At 38.6% G+C, this 22766-nt stretch overlaps 2 protein-coding genes across 2 annotated transcripts in view; both read right to left on the bottom strand.

Annotated features, from left to right (window-relative positions):
- Positions 1 to 5764: 5764 nt before the first annotated feature.
- Positions 5765 to 9834, bottom strand: otos2 (otospiralin 2). The gene is made up of 3 exons (XM_039668609.2): positions 9757 to 9834; positions 7517 to 7534; positions 5765 to 6279 (listed from the first exon to the last, which is right to left on the bottom strand). The coding sequence occupies exons 1-3, from the start codon at positions 9818 to 9820 to the stop codon at positions 6095 to 6097; spliced, it is 267 nt and encodes an 88-aa protein (XP_039524543.1). The 5' UTR covers positions 9821 to 9834; the 3' UTR covers positions 5765 to 6094.
- A 1996-nt stretch (positions 9835 to 11830) lies between these two features.
- The window catches only part of nck2b (NCK adaptor protein 2b), a 52930-nt gene continuing 41994 nt past the window's right edge, over positions 11831 to 22766 (bottom strand). The window contains exons 3-4 of the mRNA XM_039667993.2: positions 14519 to 15243; positions 11831 to 12809 (exon numbers count right to left, since the gene is read on the bottom strand). Coding sequence (XP_039523927.2) covers positions 12615 to 12809; positions 14519 to 15243 — 920 coding nt within the window. The 3' untranslated portion in view covers positions 11831 to 12614. The remainder of the gene's footprint in view (positions 12810 to 14518; positions 15244 to 22766) is intronic.

The raw sequence follows: 22766 nt of genomic DNA, 5'->3' as shown, positions 1-22766 counted from the left end.
TTGCTTTTGGCTTGCTTTGAGCTTGCTCAGTTGGGATTATTTAGTGTTTAGCAATGTTGTTGATCTGTGTTGTGCTACTTTCATGTTATCAGTGTGAAGCTGCTTTGATACAATCTGTATTGTGAAAAGTGCTATATAAATAAATGTGACTTGACTTGACTTGACTTAAGGAGAATCTTTGCAGATTTTCTTCCCTCAAATCTTAAACATGCTCACACTATTAGATTTGGACATCGCGGCACATCACACAATACACAATGTTGTTAAGATTATCGTGCCAGAGGAAGCGCCTCACGTGATCTCACACAGCAGATCGGAAGCAGAAAAGTGGATGAAAACAAAATTATTTCAAGTCATGTTTGTGAAAAGGTTGCCATGATGACCAAGGAAAGATTTTTTTTAAAATCATCCTTTTAACATTTAATGCCAAGTTCACACTACATGATTTTAAGCCCGATTTATGCCCGATTTGCAAATCGTTGAGTCGCCGACAGGTCAGGGTGTTATCGCGTGCAAATCGCGGGAGATTAGCGGACGATGAACGCTTGCCAATCTGTTAGTATGAAAGAGCCAACAACGCAGCGAAAACGCTCGCAGACACCTCGCAGACGCGTCGCCGAGCCCAGAAAAATATCTAGCCTGCTAGATATCCAGAGCAGTCGCGTGACTCAAACTCAGTGATGTCATGAGTACAGCCAATCATAGCAACGCATGGGTTGAGGACACCAGGTAAATCTTACTTTTTCTTTTCTTTTTTGCATTTTTTTTTCTCAGAGCAGATCGTCGAGCAAACAGTGTGCAGCACTAGTTTCTGTCTGACGTCCATATTCGCGTGTTGTGTTCTTCTCTGCAGTTTCGCGTCATTTCTGGTTCGTTTTATTGCGTGGTTTCTCGTGACAAAACATGGTTTCTAGTCCAGATAGAATCGTGTTGTTGTCAACTCGTTATTTGTTTGATTATTTTCAGGATTTAGACCGTATTATAGTACTGAAACAGCTCTCATTGAGTCACAAATTATATGCTCTTATCATCCGATCGTGGTTGTATCTCTGTGTAGTGCGTTGTCAACTCGTGTAGTGAGTTACCTCCTGGATCAATCACGTTGTGTTGTGTGGTGTGAACAGCTAAACAACTTGAACACTCATGATTTCACTGAGAGCAAGTCATGTAGTGTGAACTGCACAGTTCAGCCCGACATTTTAAAATCATGTAGTGTGAACTAGGCTTAAGGTGTCATCTGTGGTCAATACAATGAAAAAATGCCATTGATCTCAATGAAGTGAAGCATCATCTTCGCGTTGCCAACGCGGCGCATTGAAATATCAGAAGAAAGCCTTTTGTAAAGTGAGATTCGAGGATCGAAACTAACTCTTATATATCAATGGCCTAAAAAGATTATTTTCAGGTTTATGTTCTGTTATTATGTGGACCCTTATTTTGACATTGTATGTTCTGTTTACTCCACTTCGTTTCAATGTGCTTTTTAGTGTCGGTTTTATTACTGAACAACATAGGCCTACTCGTCTTCGTGCCTGCAGACCACAGCGTAACACTTATTTATTTAGCAATAAATAAATAAATGAAGATAATACAACGCATTCTCACCCCAAGGCGTCACCTTTGACCATGCTTCAATATTTGACGTTTTAGGCGCCCTTTAGCGTCACTTACATGACGCGATCCTACGGCGTCATCTAACTGACGCTAAAGGAAAGCGTCAGTTAGAGGACGCGGTTAGGTTTAGGTGTGGGGTGGGGGTAGGGTACACACGATCCTAGGGCGTCATCTAACTGACGCTAAAGGGCGCCTAAAGCGTCAGATATTGAAGCATGTCCAAATGCTTCCCAAGGCGTCAGTTAAGTGGGGTGAGAATGGGCTGGATAATACTGTCATGGATACACCAGTCTCAGCGCCAGACACCTTCACTCCGCCCACTCGATCTGCTTCCCCGGATTTCTAATCACCATGACCTGTCACCATCACTTGCCTGCAATCCCCTTCCAATTCATCCTCACTATATAAGACACTTCAGTTCACTTCATCAGTTGTCTGGTCTCGTCGATACGTACGACTACAGACTCCCGCCATTCTGAGAAACTACTTACTTTCCTGAAGTCTTCATTCAGTCTGCCACCCGTCTGTACTCTAGTCCTGGTCCGGTCCTCCTGATCCCTGTCTTCAGTCTGCCTTCCGTTCTCGCCCAGCCTGCATAAGATAAGAGAATCTATTAACAAGACTGTTCAACGTGATCTGCAAAACTCAACTAACCAGATACTCACCTGCCATTCTTGTTGTTTACCTGCTTCAATAAACTCCTTTAACTTACCCATCTGTGTCTTCCGGTTCTGTGACAAATACCACATATTGCACTGTTGAGTCACTCAAAATTACAGCAATGGAAATTCCTTCACCATGACAACCCTACTTGTTTCTTATTGGCTACTAGACAGTACTGACTTACTGGTAATCACAATCTTGCTCACCCCGATAAACATCAAACATGTTTGACATGATCGGGGCGAGCCCGTTTTGTGTGAGCAGATAGGGAGGTGCAAGAATCGATCAGTGAAAGCCTCACTTTACCAGATAATCTGCGCCGAACATCGGAACCGATCGAATATTTTTTCTTTGACTCACGTGAGTGGAAAATCGGGCATAAATCGGCCTAAACTCTTGTAGTGTGAGCCAGGCATTAGTGAGCACTTCTTCTTCGCAAAGATAATCCATCCACCTCACAGGTGTGGCATATACAGTATTAAGATCAGACAGCATAATTATTGCACAGGTGTGCCTTAGGCTGGCCACAATAAAAGGCCACTCTAAAATGTGCAGTTTTACTGTATTGGGGGTTCTGTGGATGTCTGTGGGGAATCTTGTCACGGTATCTCTGTGCATTCAAAATGCCATCAATAAAATGCACCTGTGTTCGTTGTCCATAACATACGCCTGCCCATACCATAACCCCACCGCCACCATGGGCCACTCGATCCACCATTTGTTGACATCGGCAAACCGCTCACCCACACTATGCCACTACACGCTGTCTGCAATCTGCCCTGCACAGTGAAAACTGGGATTCATCCATGAAGAGAACACTTCTCCAAAGTTCCAGAGGCCATCGAATGTGTGCATTTGCCCACTCAAGTCGGTTACGACAACAAAATGCAGTCTGGTCGAGACCCCGATGAGGACGACGAGCATGCATTTTCCCTGAGACAGTTTCTGTTGATTTCTGACAGTTTGTGTTGAAATTCTTTGGTTATGCAAAGCGATTGTTGCAGCAGCTGTCTGGGTAGCTGGTCTCAGATGATCTGGGAGGTGAAGATTCTGAATGTGGAGGTCCTGGGCTGGTGTGGTTACACGTGGTCTGCGGTTGTGAGGCCAGTTGGATGTAATGCCAAATTCCCTGAAACTCCTGGAGACGGCTTATGGTAGAGAAATTGTAACGGAGGCCAGCTAGTAGTTGCTGTGTGAGTAAACCTCACTCCCCTGATCTCAATAGGCCCTCTAGCGACAGACGCTAGAGGCTGCAGTCTTTAGCCCCCTTGTTATAGTGCCTGACTCTCATGCCGGAGACCCGCGTTCGAGGCCCGCTTGGAGCGGGTCGAGTGGGACCCGGGTGAAGGGGTTACATTGGTGCCGTGACCCGGATGAGAGTAAGGTTTAGGGGGGTGAGTGTAACGGAGGCCAGCTAGTAGTTGCTGTGTGAGTAAACCTCACTCCCCTGATCTCAATAGGCCCTCTAGCGACAGACGCTAGAGGCTGCAGTCTTTAGCCTCTTTGTTAGAGTGCCTGACTCCCATGCCGGAGACCCGGGTTCGGGGCCCGCTCGGAGCGGGTCGAGTGGGACCCGGGTGAAGGGGTTACAAAATGAACTTTCATCACACGGGCAACAGCTCTGGCGGACATTGCTGCAGTCAGCATTAATTAATGTGTTTGGGATGCTCCAGATCAGCGTATACAACAGCGTGTTCCAGGTCCTGCCAATACCCAGCAACTTCGCACAGCCATTGAAGAAGAGTGGACCAACATTCAACAGACATTTTACTAAGTAACTTTGCAACTAACCCAAACCCTAACGCCTAACCTAAGAGTCTAATAACAGTCTTTTGATACTCTAATGAGAGTTCGCAGAATGACTAAAGTGGGCTATTGAAATAAAGTGTAAACCAAATGTTTCTTTAGCAGAAAATCTGCATAATAAAATGACTTCTGAAGGATCATGTGACACTGAAGACTGGAGTAACGATGCTGAAAATTCAGATTTGCCATCACAGGAACTACCTAATAAATAAATATTCATATTAATATATTCAAACAGAAAATTGTATTATTTTTTAATAATATTACTGTTTTCACTTTATTTTTAACCAAATAAATACATTCTTGGTGAGCAGAAGAGACATGTGCCCCACTTGGAAGCATCAGAGCTAGACAGTAAGTCTAACAATAACAAAAAAACTAAGAACAAACCAATTCATTTTAATTGATATACGTGCTACTACGTGCATTTAAAATGTAAACATGAACATTAGATTAATAAATGCTGTAAAGCATTCATCTAGATCCAAATGTTGTAATAAAATGTTTATTATAGTCATTGTTTATTAATCATGCACAGCTGAATGCGCTAAATGCTGCCAACTTTTGAACCTTACTGTCAAATGTTTTGATTTCTAGTATATTTTCTAAAAGAAAATCACTGAAAAATGTGTTTTTCACAATATAAGAGTTTATACGTCCTTGTATTTGTGTAAACGCTTACACTTATACTGAGTATTACACTCAGTATAAGTATACTGGAGTTCTTCTGCTGCAGTCAAACACAACACCATGTTCCTGCATGTACTTGTCCTGAGGGAGATGACCCTTGTTCAAAGGGTCATCTCTTAACACCTGGACTGCATTCCCACCTGATAAAAGAACACCTGCCCGCTCTGTTGTGCTGCTGAATAATGTCTATTTGCCCTGCTGATATTACTGTGTGTATGCTTTTACATTTAACTTATAGTAAGAACAAATGCAGTGCATGTATTTTAAAGTGCCCCTATTATGCTTTTTTTGTATATTGACTATTGTGTTGTGTGTAATATAGCTGTATATATACAGTATGTGTATATATATATATACATGTTTGTGAATGTAAACACTTTTTAAAGTGCACAATAAATGCACTTTGAGTTGTCGTCTCCCAAAAGAAAAAAGCAAGTCTGAAACGAGTCATCAGTAATCCCAGTCTTACTTCCTGTATGAACTTGGTAACACATTTGCACAATGACAGCCTATGGCTTTCACTGGCTGCCCATGTACTTTGGCCCACCCTCAAACACTGTTGTAGCTTACGTCTGGAAGAGTTTGGTGTGTTTTGTTGACATGTTGGGAAGAAGCCATTTGTTTCTGTGCCGTATCTAATTGATACGGGAGAACTGGCGCCATTTGTATCATTGACAAGTGCTGAGGAATCATCTGGAGCTGAATTTCAGATGGCTTTTCATTTCCTACACATGGTTAAGCAGTAACCCAATCCCAACATACCGGCCCATCTGATCAATCAGAGCAAAGCTCTTAGTAAGGAAGGGTTTAGACTAGAGGGACCGGATCCTTTATTGAGTCATTTTAGACATTCAGAAAAGAGGTGATGTTGCAATGTACTGTATATTATGAGGAAATTGTGGTTTTTTTGACCTGGAATGCATGTAAACCTATTGTTGGAGACCTCCAAAATAAAATTAGGGCACTTTAAAATAGCATAATAGGGGAAAATACCACAGTGTGGATTACAACCAGTTGTTCAAGGATTTAAAATAGTTTAATATGGGCACCTTAAAGAAAAATATCTAGTTTTTCCAAGCAATACTAAATAAATAAAAACCAGTTTGTGAACAGAAGACTTTTACTTGATTTGGATGCTGTTACATAACAGGTTTTATGCAACATAAACAACAACAACAAACCTTTCTCAGGGCATCTTGCCCTGGCTCAAATCAAGTCTAGCTGATTAATAAAGGTTGTTTGTCTCTTTTTCCAAGAGCCGTGCCATAATGAAAGGGGCAAATGGTCTCGATAACACACACGCTTCAAGATTCAGATGGCGTTATTCTTCTGGAGCGGGAGGGTCGTAACCCAGGCGGCTGGCAGAAGGAAAGTGAGCCCAGAAAGTTCTGGCCAATTCCTCGATCTTGTCATAACCACCATGAGAACGCAGCTCTTCAATCCAGCCGAAAAAGTCTGAAGAAGTCATTGCCCAGTTAGGCACATTCCTCTTTTCCCTTGATTCAGCTGTGAGCCAAGAGAGAAGGCAAAGAGGTCAACAAGAGCGATACAAGAACAGATCCTTATACAGAACATCAATGGTTTACTATAGGGTGTACGGAGTAAAAGGCCTTTCAACTTTCAGAAAAGATCATCTTTTTGTTTGTATGCACTGTGATGGGTCCTGGATCATGAGGCTATAATGTGCGATGACTAAAGGCTTATTTTGAGTTAATTGGATCTAATTTGTAATAATACTCAAATTGCTGCAAATTCATGTCGGCCATTATAATTATCACACATACAAAAAAAAAAATAATTCAAAAAATAATTTTCAGTAGCTGTGGAATATAAAGACCTTGGGTTTAAAGCCACATTCACTGTTTAGTTGGCAGAAAAAGATGATTCAGAATACCAATTAATTTCTCTTTATAAAATGTGAAAGATGCTGTGAAAGACGAGCAAAGTGATGCACACTGGGATGTGTAATATGCATCTACTACCATTTCTACTCCTATATATACAAAGATCATTATTTAAAATATAGAAATATGAAATGTTCTTCTAGAATGATCATTTTTAACAAACTTGTATATTTAAGTTCAGTGATTTCACTTAAATGGCAATGATAATTACCTATTAATTGTTATTTAAGTGAAATTACTGAACTTAAATATACAAGTTTGATAAAAATCATCATTAAAGAAGAAAATTTCAAATGGCATTTAGAGGCTTTTGCATCTGAATTCTTCATATATATATATATATATATATATATATATATATATATATATATATAAAGCTATTTAACATTTCTTTTTGCAGAAATGGTATGGCTAATTATATCGATTTTTCATACTTTTCCCCCCAAAAGACCTTATTCAGAGCAGCGCTATGACAGGTATGAAAGTGAGGCTGTGAGGGATAGACTTACTGTGTTTTCAATGGCATCCGCTGTAAAAAGCGGAATAAAGCTCCTAGATTACTTACAATTTTCCACAGCTTACATTGTCAGGAGTTTTTTGTCAACTGACATTTCATTGAAAGATATTTTTCCTGTGTTTCATGAGCAGAACAATCCGAAAACACATTAAATAACAATACAGCTCATTGAAGAGATGCAAGTCTACCCCTCACAGCCTCGCTTTCATTCTCATTAAAAATCAAAGATGGCGCTGCCGTGAATAAGGCGTATTGTCATATTTTAGGAACCATTGCCCTCAGGTTGCAAATTAAATAGTTTATAAAGTGATTTAAAACTCACCTTGGTTTTCCTCTGCCCCTATAAGGCAAACAAACGGAGGGACATTGAATATATTTATATATCAAAAAGAAGGTATAGATGCAACTCTTTTAAGGCAAGGATGTGTATGCGTGAAGCAATATGAGGCTGACTGCTGACACATCTGGAAAGCAGACAGCAATGTGACTTAAATTACTGCACTGATCTTAATTTAAGACTAATCATTCCAATGATGGCCCGTTTTTAGTAGATCGGAAGAAAAGAACAAACAAGATATGTTAGACTAAATTTCAGTTCTTGCATATATATGGTGCAAATACCTTGAGAGCTTCTCATGTCACATTATTTATAAGCTCCCCATTCATCTGTTATCCTTGTCTGTCACAGCTTCTATGTTCACAGGAGCCGACTAAGCTCGCGCACACACTCACTCACAGGTAAAAAGAAGTAGAGCTGTCTGATTTGGTAAGCAGTCCCATGTTTGGAGGAACAGTTGAGCTTTTGTCTGTTCTCAATCTCAATGTTCTGCCAATGTTCTTTCAGCATGTTTGACAAAGCCAGCAGATTTCAGCTAAACGAGTACGTCAAACCTGACAGCCTTTAGCTGTTTTTATGTCATTTACGCAATTTTGCCATTCTTGTCTACCTCACAACAGATTCACATGAGAAAAACATTGAAATGAGCATAAAGGCTCCAACCTGACTGCTAAAAAATAAATAAATAAATAAATAAATCCAGGAACACTTTCTATTAAATCTGTTAATAATGCATTATAAGGGTTCTCTTCTTGCATAATGCCTTGTGTAATATGTTGTATCTGTTATAATATGTATAATTTCATAAAAAATGTATGATAATGTTATAATGCAAGATGATACTTTATTTTACAGTCCTGTTCTCCATGCATTGTGTACAACTATAATAGGCAGTAACCCTAAACCTAACCCATATTAAGTCCTTTCTTGTGTAAATACACTTAGTTATATATATATATATATATATATATATATATGAAGAGTTCAGATGCAAAAGCCTCTAAGTGCCATTTGAAATTTTCTTCTAGAATGATCATTTTTATCAAGCTTGTATATTTAAGTTCAGTAACTTCACTTAAATTGTAATGAAGATTACCTATTAATTGTAATTTAAGTGAAATTACTGAACTTAAATATACAAGCTTGATAAAAATGATCATTCTAGAAGAAAATTTCAAATGGCACTTAGAGGCTTTTGCACCTGAACTCTTCATATATATATATATATATATATAAATTGTGGTTATAACTTTGAAGTACTATAATGCATTTTAACTGAATTAAACCACACCATGTTTGCTTATCTGGTTAGAGGAGAACTGGCACTCTGACTGAGTTTGTTTTCTCTCAAGTTTTACCCCCCTTTTTTCTCTTTTCTCTGATGGAGTTTGTGTTCTTTGCCTCTGTTGTCTTTTGGCTTGCTTAGTTGGGGATACATAAATATTTAGCAATATTACAGAATTTTATCATAAGCATCATAAGTCTAAATTGATCCTAGAGACCATTGGTGGCAATTGTTCTACGTCCAATAGGCTTACGGTGCGTTATACAGGCTTCATAGAAAGTGATACTAAAACTTCTCTACAAAATCTCAATGCACACTGCAGACATGTTTTCCATCAGATTTATGATGCACACTGCAGCCATGTTTTACGTCAGATTTATGATGAATACAGATGAAGATTTATGAAGACTTGTTTTCCCTATACACTACCATTCAAATGATTTGAAATAAATGAATAACTGTATTCAGCAAGAATGTATTAAACTGTTGACAGGAAAGCCTTTTATATTGTTATTCCATTTCAAATAAATGTCCTTTTGAGTCATCTATTCATCAAATAATCCTGGGGGGATAATAATCAATCCTGGTGTCACGGTTTCCAAAGCAAGACTAAGACCGCAGATGTCTTTAACAGTGATGATTATGAGAAATGTTTATGAGCAGCAAATCACCTTATTAGAATGATTTCTGAAGGATTGTGTGAAACTGAATACTAATGATGTCGAAAATTCAGCTTTGCAACAGGAATAAATTATATTTTAAAATAGCCTATTAAAATAAAAAATATATATTTTTTAACATTTAATATTTCACTGAATATTAAATTTGAGTTTGTCAAATAAATGCAGTATTGGTGAGGAAAACAATTAAAATAAAAAGTGATCACAACAATGACCCCACACATTTGAATGTACAAAATCAAAGTGTCATGTTTTCTTACCTGTGAGAGAGAGCAGTCCAAGCCAAACCAAACAAAGGAAGAATGAGAAATACAGACGAAACATGGTCACCTGAAAGTAGCATATAGCAACACACTCAATATAAGGCTCTGCAGTCAATTTTCTGTTTTCAAACATCAAAGAGATTCTAACATAAAACACACACACAAAAAAGATTGCATTAAAGGAACCACAGAAATGATTCTTACACCAGTGTGTCTGCCTAAGATTACCTGCAGCAACTGTTCCTGGATCCAATTGTGGTGTCATGGAGCCCAGACCTTTAAGTAGAACCCAAGTCAGGGCTAGAACTGTCTTGTTTACCTTTCACATTGACCTGTCATATGTCATACCCTTCATTTCTTTGCTCGTTCACTCTGTAGCTCTTTGTTTGCAAGGGATTTTCACACTTTTCTCCAGAGCTGAAAGAATCCCTTGTTCAAGTAGCGGCCTCACGGTCCAAAAATTCTAGCTTTTCTCTGAGTTTCCACCTCTCCCTTTTAGAATACTGTAGTTGTCTGTGTATGTGAGTTTATACATCACGATTTAATGCAATTGCAACTTTCTAACTTGTAATTCTCCCCTTTTCACCGAATTGTGAGATAAAAACTCACAATTGAGAGAAAAGGTCAGGATTGTAAAACAAAAAGTCAGTGGCGGAAACAAGCTTCCACAAACCTCCGTCCTGTGAAGCAGACTCAAGCCATAAGTTATAGGTTCTCTCCCATTTGGGTATATGCAAAGTAAATGAAAATGGCTGAAATGGTGTGTTTTAAACTGACATAAAACAGAAATTACTCAATAAAATAAAATAAAGAAAATATTCTGCATGTTTCTAATGTTTTCAACATGTGGCTAATTTGCTGGCAGACAAAATAATGAATTCAGAACATTCCAAAAAGGTTGTCAAGATAAACCTGTTATATGGCTCTGCAATGATATAATAGGCAACTTCAGCGCCCTCCAGTGACCAGTATGTCTAAACACAAAGACTTATTTGGAGGCTACACTCAATTATGCTACTAAGAGCATAACGGTAGCCTACTGTGCACAATATGCAAATAATATTCAGTATGTAGGCCTATAGCGGATATACACAACCGGATGGCCAACTACAAAACATAGCACAGACGAGCACAGACTGGAGTATCCCACAATGAAACGCACTGACTCGACTTGCCTTTCACAGACTTATATCATAGGCTTATGTCTATGGTCACAATTTCACAAACCCCAAGAACTTTCTTTTTATTCCACATGCTCTTTTAAAGCTGCAGGGCTCCCGCAACTTTTGGCGCTCTAGCGGTTAATAAACAGAACTGGATGCGTCTTGCGGAAGAACATTGTAGCCGGAGAAGCTACTTCTCTCTGTTTATGTCTATGGCGAGTCACGCAGGTATTACTGGGCTACTCCGCAGTGGTCCGACCAGTATCAAAAGGGACAGTAAAACTTATGTTACAAAAGATTTCAATTTCAGATAAATGTTGTTCGTTTGAAATTAATTAATTAAATAATCCTGGAAGAAAAAAAAAAAAAAATCACAGTGAGTGTCCATACATAGCAAAACGTACAATTGAACACTGGTCCTGGATATATATATATAAAAAAGGGGTGTGCATATATATATATATATATATATATATATATATATATATATATATATATATATATATATATAAAATTTTAATAATTCAGTAATTGTAATAATGTAATAATCCAATTGTAATAATGTTTTGCAGTGCAGTTGTTCTGTTTTTACCTTTTTTTAATTATTATCAAATAAATGCAGCCTTGGTGAACATGAAACTTCTTAAAACAGTAACTAAGATTGTATACTGACCCCAAACTTTTCAATGGTAAGTATATGCAACCAAGAAACAATACAAATCACACAGCTTTGTTAATACTCTTGCAAAGTGTTTAATTAAACAACAGTTTTTAAACGTTTTGCACAGCCATCATGGATGTGGAGCGGACTACACTGTCCATCTCTGCAGCTTTTTTCGTTCCTTAAATAAACATGGTTTAAATAACAATGCTCAGTAACATTCAGACGTACCATATTTTTATAAAAGTTTGGAAAGTAAATGAAGAACAGACTCATTTGTAAATAGATCAAACCATTACGATTGAATGGTGCCCTTTCGAAATGGAAACTAAAAGATTTGCTGTAATAAGGTCTATGCCAACACTTTAAAATTGATACAGATGTGTGAATCTGAATGAGGTGGATATAGTTCTCTTATATATATCAAAGTAGCGGTGCTTGAATGTGAAGGTGGCACATTTGGTTAAGCATCTACAAAACATTCATCTTATAAAGACCCTCCTGTTGGCATTTCTCAGTTCATCCAGCAGGAGGCGACTGTCACCAACTCTCTCTTTGGCAACTCCTATGTACATACAGTTTCCTGTAATTCCTGTGTCTGTATCCATGCACTTGTCCCATGACAACCTTGAATATTGTGCTGCCAAAATAGTCTCAGGATGTACAGTATGGGATGAAGGCCACATCTGTTGGCTTTCATGTAGTGTGAACAGAAATTGAGCTGTCGGTCAAAAGGCAATGAGCAAGTGCTTACATTATCACTTTGAAAAGGCGATATTCATTTTCATGAGCCACTCCAGGTGAAAAAAATCATCAGTTAAAGTAACATGGAGACACGGGGAAAGAAAGGATACGTCGCATCATTACTCTATATCAACAGTAAAGTTAATTCCTGTGATTTTCCAGTGTGTTGGTGTTCGGCAAGTCCTGTTTGCTGGTGAGAAACGAGCGTTAGGTAGGAGTTGCAGATCACTTGGCTCAGTGTGAGGTCAGATCTGGTCTGGTTGTAAGGCTCATTTGTGTGTGGAAGGTCACTGGAGGGGTTTGATCAGGTAAAGCTTTTCTCCATGTTCGCTAGTGAAAATGGGAGCTTTCTTGTAGTGCTCTAACAGTTCATCCATAGAATTGAAGCGGCGTTGACCGATACAGTAAACTCCATTCGACAACTGCACCTTGAAGTGTTTGTTCTTCCCCACTGCTTTCAGAGACACGGAGAAATCACTTGGCTAGAGAGAAAGAAACAGAATATTCATTAGCGGGCTTCAGCCTACAGATGGCGCCATCATTCCAAGTTTGAAAACAACTGCTCTATATAGACAAGCACTTTCATTTCAGTCAAATGTACTTTAAATGTCAAGCTTTGAAAAATGTACTCTGCTGGTTTTTAAAAACTTAACCATTTTCAAGAAGTTTAATAGCTCTAAAATGTCAAGTAAAATTAAACATTTTCTTAAACATTGAAGACGTGAATGTTCACACAATCATTAATTTGAACAAAAATAAAAAACATCAGTTCGTTTAAGTTTATATTAGAGAGTCGCACCACATGACATTTTACAACCCGAATTAACCTCGCCTAGTCATAAAGTCAAATTATCTCATATTTTAAAGGGATACTCCACTTTTCTTTGGAAATAGGCTCATTTTACAACTCCCCCAGAGTTCAACAGTTGAGTTTTACTATTTTTGAATCCATTCAGCTAAATTTTCTGATATTTAGAAGAATTTCAGTAACCAGACAGTTTTTGGTCTCATTGACTTCCATAGTATTTTTTTTTTTCCTACTATGGAAGTCAATGAGACCAGAAACTGTCTAGTTACTGATATTCTTCTAAATATCAGAAAATTTTATCAGAGAATGCATTCAAAAACGATAAAACTCAACTGTTTAACTCTGGAGGAGTTGTAAAATGAGCCTATTTCCAAAAATGTGGAGTATCCCTTTAAGAGACGTTTTTTTTTTTTTTTTTTTTATCTTGACACACATGGTGCTTTCAAAATAAAATATATTGCAATTATTTTAATTACTGACAACCTGGGTGTTCTCCACAACTCTGAGCTGTTCATGTCCTCTGACTCAGAATTATGCATTTCTATGGCAAGACAATTAATGGCAAAATTAATTTGAGTAACCAAAAGACAAAACAACAATACAATTCATTTCGAGTTGGTAATTTTAGTGCTTCAACTTAAAGAGGACCTATTAGGCTTTTTTACATGTTTAACTTTCTAGGTTGAATACATATAAAAACTTTATATGTAATGTTGCTGTTTGAGCATGTCAGCAAAGTTCCAAAGCACTTAAGTCACTCCAAACGCAGTTTTTCCTCTATATTAATAAGTATAATAAGTTTCTGAACTCCCTGAAAATCCTCAATTATAGTCGTGTTGTCTTCCAGGAACGTACGTCACAATATTCCTCATTTAATAATTCCCCACCATAGCATACGCATAATATTGGGGACGAGGCCTGGTTGAGTCGTGTTAGTTGTGTATTGTTACCATGTCCAAGAGACAAGTTTTTTTTTCCTCTACGGATCTGGCGTGACATTTCCGAAACACTATTAAAGCGGTTGATCAATCACAACACACTGATCCAGTCAACCAATCAGAGCATATTGCGCTAGACCAGAACTTAACACAGTGCTACAGACAGACAGGGACAGGGAAGAGAGGTGCTGCAACAATGTGAAAACATTCAAGCATGAAAAATTATACAACAACAAGTAATAAATGCTCTTGGTTTTTCATCTAATATTCATATTCGTAAGAAACATATTTCAATAGTTTGTGTTAGATAATCAGAATAACCCTGCAAATGACACCATGGACACAAATAACTGCAAAGCACTCGAGTGACTGACTATTCACAGCTATTTACAGCAATTATCTGGTCACTGCATTTTGATTAGATCCAGATAAATACTCAACTCACAGAGGACTCGCTGTCTCTCACGAGGAAGTCTCCCTCCACCCCCCTCTCGTTCAGCGCACACTCGGCCTGGTGCCGTGTCACGTTACCATAGTACCAGTCCATTCCGGCAAATTTCCCTGTGTGGGAGGGCCCCGTGTGGCTGTTCTGCTGGGAATGGGAGCCCGAGGCCGTCGATAACGGACCATCGTTGAGCACAACCACATAGTTCTTTGGCACCAGACCCACCTGCCCACGGCAGTTCTTACACCTCCACCATTCTGGGTCGTTCTCTGGCTTCTCCAGCACCTCCATCGTCTCACCCTTCTCAAAGTTCAGCTCTTCCTCCGTGACGGAACTGAAGGGGTAGAGCGTCTGAACAGTGTGAAGGACTCTGGGACCCTGACCGTTACTGAAGCCCGGCTGTGAGGAGAAGACCGCGGGAAAGTCGGCCGAAGTGTCCTCCAGCTCCTCCTCCACTTGGACGTAGTTGGAGGGGAACCAGCCCGATTGACCGTTATAGCTGCCCCTCCACCAGCCGTCACTGCATTTCTCCATGACCATCAGCCGCACCCCCTTCACCAGGCTGAGCTCATCCTCCCGTTCCGCGTTGTAGGCAAACTTCACCGTGGCTGGAGTGTTCAGGTCGTATATTCGTTCAGCCCCGCCCCCATTTGAGGAGTACTCATCCGTGCTGGGAGTTGGAGAGGCTTCCCGTGTGCTCGTTTTGCGTTTCGTTTTCCCCAGGCCTGAGAAAGAGAAAGATGGGGATTATGCATCAGACACAGTAATGATGTAAAACTCTAGCCTCTGAGCGCTGCTAATTAGAATTAGAAGAGAAAGGTCAGGGATATTGATTAGCGCTGCAAAATCATCAATACTAATCATTTCCTGCTGAAAGAGTACATGTGATATTATCACTGCAGCCAACCACATCTCCTCACATCAACCTCATCCAACACATTTTCTGTTGCTCCCAACCACGCAACTTAAAAGGATAGTTCACCCAAAAATGAAAATTAGCCCATGATTTATACTCACCCACAAGTCATCCTAGGTGTAAATGACATTATTATTACTAGGGCTGGGTAATAAATATCGATTTCTCGATATTAATCGATTCTCATTTTTACGAACCGATATCGATTCTTAAGTCTCAAGAATCGATTAGTCATCCTGTTTCATTTGAATGAATGGGACATTGTATCGCGGCTGCGCGCATTCAAAAAAATCGCAATAATCTTTGTCCTTTGTTACTATTGATATGAAAAAAAGTCTCAATTTTCAAATTACGTCCATTTTCTTTAGAAATTCAAAAACAAATAGAGTTTTGGCGCTGTGGCGCAGCTCAAGAGTAGTAGCAGCGCTGATCTCTCTTCCGGCTTAATAATACCAGTCACAGCGCGAAATAAACATGAATGAGAATCTGAAAGTGTGTTAAAAGATAGAGTACAACTTATCGAAATCCGTATCATGTCACGTTGATTGGCTCAATCAGCGTTTCAACCGTAGACGTCAGTTAAACAGCTTGTAATCAATGTCATGTCATGTATCGCCATATTTACCTCAGAAGACCCACATCAACTCGTAGTCAGCTAGAAAAAATTACTCCAGAGAGGAGCATTTTGCTAAATATATACACCATATTACATATGCATTATAATCTTAAAGTTCTTCAATATTCAATGCATATTTTAATAAATCTGGCAAGTTTTTATGATAGACACCATTTAAATGTTTATATTTCATATAATCTTCTTATTATAAAAATAAATAAAAGTGTAATTTAAGTGATTCATTCATTATTACCTTCATATTAGGCTAATGAAGCCTAGTAGGCTACAACTAGTCTCCCATAGTTTACAGCATTAGTTAAGAGATTTAATTCCCTTGAGGAAAAATTGCCATTTATTGTAACTGATATCCAAAATAATCGATGAATCGAATCGAAATCGAAGCGAATTGAAAGCTTGTGAATCGAAATCGAATCGAATTGTGAAATTTGTCTCAATACCCAGCCCTAATTACAGTGTTGTAGTACTCGAGACTCGGACTCGTCTCGGACTCGGTCTCGAGACCATATTTTAATGGTCTTGGTCTTGTCATGGACTCGTGTCCATTTGGACTCGGAATTGACTCGTACTCGACTCTCAATGGACTCGGTCTTGACTCGGACTCGACTCTCTCTGGTCTCGGTCTAGACTCGGACTCGAGTGAGGTGGTCTCGACTACAACACTGCTTAATTATTACAAATGAATACAATAAAAAGAAATGTCCTGGCTCTTCCAAGCTTTATAATGGCAGTAAATGGTTAGCAGTTTCCATTTTGACATCCATAAAAGGGCATCTATCCATCATATAAGTTATCTACATGGCTCCAATATAATAAAGGCCTTCTGAAGTGAAGCTATGTGTTTGTGTAAGAAAAATATCCATATTTAAAACTTTATGAAGTAAAATATCTAGCTTCCAGCCAAATGAACAAATGGATTCGACTTACTGTAAGTATAAAGTGCAACAGATGGATATCAAATAACGCAATAGATAGACTTTATGGATTTCAAGCAAAAACAACCATTCACTGCCATTATAAAGCTTGGAAGAATATACACCTAGGGTGGTTCGAGAGTGAGTAAATCATGGGCTAACTTTCACCTTCGGGTGAACTATCCCTTTAAACCATGCTTTTCTAAAGATCCAGAGCCTCACAATACATTTTCAAATATGAAACGCTTGCACAAATGCCAGTGCTATGCAGAGCCGTACCTCTTATTTGGGCATTGTGAATACTGTGAACAGGCAGTGAAATAAATGTGCGATGCGATACAAATCTCAATGTTGCTGCTTATCAGAGTATAAACATAAAGATCAAACCAAACAAGAGACATGTTGACCCATCACTTAAAACAGACTCAGTTGTGTATAGTAAAGAAATACACATTAACACACAACCACAAACATCAGTACCCAGCAGTTTCCTTCCTGTAGCAGATGATCCATGCACCCGCTTTCACAATGACACGCTCATCTCACCGTTGCTTTCCCTACTCAGTAAACAACACACAAACTCACTCACCCTAAACTCCTCCCTCTTTCTCAATACACACCTGCAGAGAATACAAAATGACAATAACTTCCTCTATATAATATGAAAGAATAGGAGGAGAGAGAGAGAGAGAAAGAGTGCAGGTGTTCATGTGTCCGCTCAACTGAGGAGAGAGAGGGGGTGACCTACTTTTAGGAGCAAAAAGCAGCATGATATACCATGTGTGTATATTTAGGTGTGTTGTGAGACAGAGATGCTAAGGAGGATGGTTACACATGGCGCGTTTACATTCAAATGAGGAGGAATGTGTCTGGTATTGTGCATTTCTAATGACAAGAGGTGTTTTTCCTTTCAGAACTAATATAACATGTAATTTAACCCTTTATAGGAAAGGACATTATATATTCCATTAGGAGACATATGGATCAATGACAGCAGCAATTAAAAATCAATGACATTTTTTATAAAAAAAAAAATAAAAAAAAATGACAGGGTGATACAAATGTCCTGATATCATAATGAATAAAAAGCCTAAATAGAAATCTGAAATTCTTGAAAAGATAAAACTTAAAGTGATTGTTCACCCAAAGATAAAAGTTATGGCATCAGTCTGTCATGTCGTTCCAAACCCATAAGACATATTTTGGCATCCAAAGAAGTCTGTTGTTTCAAAGGAAGTTCAAGATGAGACATTTTGATTAAATGTTTTACATTTTTAAAGGTTTTCCCCATAGTTGAAAACTGTGTTATGGCCCATTAAAAATGAAACGTATGCTTTTGTTCAAAATAAGATAAATAACATGCATTTAGAAAATAGATAAATAGTGATTTTGCCTTCCATGACAGTAGTTAGGCATATTTTTTCATTATCATTTCTTTAAAAAAAGGCATTGGTGTGGTGGTATGCAATGTGCAATAATATGCTATAAAAATCTAAAACAGTTATCATTTTAAAAAAAAAAAATCCTGAAGTCCATTATGACTGCGTGCCAAGGTCAATACGCCTCCTAAATATTAGATATTTTTCCCTTTTTTATCACCAATAACAAACAGGAAGAGAAGTAGAACAAAACCAGAAGGACAGACATCTCTCAAAGGACACATTTTGTCCCTCAGGTACTGTATGATGAACCCAATGCATCATTCATGCTTAGTGATGTTCTCTATTAGCATACAGTGACATGAGAAAGTGCTGGCTTAAAAACAAAAAATGGGAATCCTCTAAAGACAGAAGCTCAGAGGCTTTAAGGTCAATTTTTTTTCCATGGAAACAGTTTCCCAGGACAGCAGGATGCATTTCTAAAAGTTGGATTTTGAAGTCACACTAAGGCTGTGTCTACCAAAGTGTTTTTAGCCAGCTGAAAACGCTAGACGCTCTGCTGAAGACGCCGTGCTTTGGACGCTTGAGAGCATTTTGGCAGCGCAGCGTTTTTTCCGTTGAGACGTTTCGTTGCTCTGATGCAGAATATCCGCAGCACAGTTTACTTGTAACTGATTTCGCAGATAATGTGTTTCATACCAAAAAAATATTTTTCATCCATTTTGCGTGGTTAGCTCTGCTGGTTGATGTCGTTGTACAGAAAGAATGTTGTGACAGTTGGTCAGTGTGGTTTAGTACCGCCCCTCCTCCACTGTGATTGGAAGGGTGGGTAAAAAGTGACAGTGATGAGCGCTGCGTTTTATCCAAAGTTGAACATTTTTCAACTCTAGGGAACCAGTAAAAAGCGCTCAGCGCCTCCGCCTTGTTACGTTCATGGCGTTTAAAAAACGCGGCACTCCCATTGACAACGTACGCCAGCCGTGTGGAAAAATGCTTTGGTGGACACACGGCCTAAAGCAGTGCTCCAGACTAACATTTGGTGGCACCAGATTTGGTAGCAATGGGTAGCAATTTTTAATTATAAAAAGCAATTTAAATCATAAAATTACTATTATTTTGGATTAATAAGTGCAGTAACAAATAATATCACATGCTTATTTCTTGGAAATGCACATTTGACAGTAAAGCACTGAGCTTGAGTTGAGATGAACTTTTATCAACAAAAGTAACGTAAAACGAATAATGTAGTGAAATGATTAATGTAAAAACATTTTACTATTTCTGCCACAATACCATGGCTACAGTATATTCACATGGTGTATGTTGGTGTTTTGTGGACTGAAAAGCCTTCTACAATTATTCGTTATTCATTCATGGCACAATATTTCTCCTGGTTTCCACGGCAGCGCCATTTGATCTGATAGGATTTGTAACAGAGAATTCTGCACCAAATTTTGAATCTTCTCACTAGATCTCAGAGCGATGTTTTTAATAATGCAAAACTGTACCTCCCAGCTAACAGTGATGCACGGTTTCATTCTGCTTTCGTTTCATTTGCTATTTGATGTTTTACATATGCTACAGAAATGGCAGCTCTTATCAGTTGGGGAATGTCACGTGAGACCTCTAACAAAATTTAGTTGCAACGGCAAGAAAAAAAGGTTGCAGTCTGGAGCCCTGAAAAAGCCAGCTTGAAACATTTATGGTCTCACTGAATTGTGAGACAAAAACTCTCAAATACATACTTAACGAGACTGAAGTTGGAAATTAGGCAAGGTGATTCAGTTAAGTGTCAAGCGTGTTCTCGAACGAACACTCAACATTAGTCTGTCTGTTTAGGGTTGGTTGGAGAGATTGAGTCATTATGCTGCTGTTTATAGGCAAACAGATGATCGAGCCTTTTGATTCATAGGCCACTCTGTGATTTCATTGGCTACAATACATTCAAAATTCGAAAAGAGAGGATGTCTTGCCGTCTCAACTCACACATCACCCGGCAGATTTTTCTAAACAAGTGAATTCACTTACAATTAGCCACACCGATGGCTGATGAATTATTCTGTTTTGTTCTACAATTCTGGCACCATATGTTAAGACAGTGTGTAGTTAAAAAGAGGCAATCTGTCAATCCATCAATCAAACCGCTCTTGCAACAGAGGAGAACATGGGTGGGAAAATTAACCTTCACCGTAGGCTGCTTTCACAATACTTTTAACTGTAGTGTTACTTATTTATGACAATGTGCACTATACAGTATTTCATCAAAAATGTGCACGAAACATTAGAGCTTATCCAAACATAGTAAAATGAATCCATTTGTCATGTGTTCAGCAAGTATGCGTGACACTTTAAACCTGAATGGGTTTCACAGAATCTGTGTAACAAGAAGTTAATAGTCAAATGCAGTATGACACATAATGCCAGACAGTTATCTTAAAGGGATAACTCCACTTTTTTTGGAAATAGGCTCATTTTACAACTCCCCCAGAGTTAAACTGTTGAGTTTTACCATTTTTGAATCCATTCAGCCGATCTCCGGTTCCGGCGGTACCACTTTTAGCAAAGCTTAGCATACATCATTAAAGTGGACAAGACCATTAGCATTTCTCAAAAAATAACCAAAGAGTTTCAATATTTTTCCTATTTAAAACTTGACACTTCTGTAGTAACATCGTGCACTAAGACCGACAGAAATGTAAAGTTGCGATTTTCTAGGCTGATATGGCTAGGAACCATACCCTCATTCCTGCGTAATAATCAAGAAACTTTACTGCCGTACCATGAGTGCAGCAGGCGTAATGATTAGGGGTGTAACGGTACACAAAAATCACGGTTCGGTACGTACCTCGGTTTTAAAGTCACGGTTCGGTACGTTTTCGATACAGCAAAAAGAAAGAAATGCCAGAGAAATTTCCTATTTGTTTAAAGAAAAAATATTTTTAAATAAGTGTGAGTTTTCCTAGATCTTGAAACTTTCAGGTTTATAAATGGGGGTCATCTTTGAAGGGTGAACAAATAATGTTTTGGTCATCACATTAAAAATAACATTTAAATATATATTTATTTATATAATATTTGAATTTTGAAGTGCTGGTAAAAGATGTGTGAAGTACTTGAAAGCATTTCACCATTCCAGCCAAACTGGTTCCAGTTAGTGTTACTATATTAAATCCATGGTGAATGTTGCTGGTCTGTGGACGTAAAGTTCATTCACGGCACAATGTTTCTCCTGGTTTCCATGACAGCGCTGTTTGATCTAATAGAGATCTGCGGTTAATAACGGAGAAATGTGAATGCATCTCACTAGATCTCGCAGCGATGTTATTATTACCTCAGTGGCGAATTCAAATGTTTTCTTTACCGGATCTCTTAGCGCGGTGTGGTAACAGTGTCGCTTGGTCGAGATCGGCTCGCGCTGCACAGATGTTGCTGGTCCGAACTGATAAACGATCCGTGAAGCACATTTATAGCGCAGTTTCGTTCTGCATTCATTACGCTTGCCATTTGATGTTGCGCAACGTTGTGTTGGCCGCGTCAGCACGAATTTTGCCGGCAGGAAAAATGGTCCAAGCAATCGTTCGGTTTGTATGCGTACCGAACCGGAAGCTTCGAACCGAAACGGTTCAATACGAATACGTGTACCGTTACACCCCTAGTAATGATACGACACAGCGTCTGAACCAGAAGCTTTACACCAACCTTCTGGTTTGTAGACAACCTACATGAACCACTGAGCCACTGCCACCCCGACTACTGGTTGAGATCCACTGATCTAAACGAACATTCGAATATGACATCAATATGTTAGACCAGTTTGAAGTCAATCAAACGGCAAGGTTAATTGGTTATTGTCTTGTGACCAAACATCATTAAGGTCAAACCTGCCACAACACATCATGACATATTTGAATGTACACTACACACTATGTAATTTCCTATAAAGGATCAAAAAAGTATCAACAACAACAATAGGATTTTCTAATAATAATTTTCATACTGACTTTACAAACAATTTCGGTCTGTTCCACAAATAACGCTATCATACAGCTTCAGAATATGTTGCATGAATCAAACGTACAACGTTTATTAAATAGTTGTAGAGATGTTTTGTTATTTTTGTTAAGTCAAGTCATCCTCATTTATTAACACTCACTTTTAACAATGCAGATTGTTTCAAAGCAGCTTTACAGAGATAAACTTTATAGAGATTGTCCATCCCCTTCAGCTGCCATTGAATTGGAAAGGAGCTTCACAAGCATTATTCAAAATTTTGCCTTTTGTTTTTCGCAGAAGAAAGTCAATCATACATGTTTGGAACCACATGGATGTTTTCACTATCCTGATGATTTTCCATCGCTTTCCAAGTCTCAGCTCACAGACTTTCCTCACTGATAGAAAACCTTTT

The sequence above is a fragment of the Pimephales promelas genome, chromosome 8 (genome assembly GCF_988280905.1).
Source record: "Pimephales promelas chromosome 8, fPimPro1.hap1.1, whole genome shotgun sequence".
Taxonomy (NCBI): domain Eukaryota; kingdom Metazoa; phylum Chordata; class Actinopteri; order Cypriniformes; family Leuciscidae; genus Pimephales; species Pimephales promelas.
The sequence above is the reverse complement of the archived record's forward strand: the minus strand, read 5'-3'. Positions and strand labels throughout refer to the sequence as shown.

What these genes read in the sequence shown, in the direction of transcription:
- otos2 (XM_039668609.2), bottom strand. Translation starts at nt 9,820, where the DNA reads ATGTTTCGTCTGTATTTCTCATTCTTCCTTTGTTTGGTTTGGCTTGGA.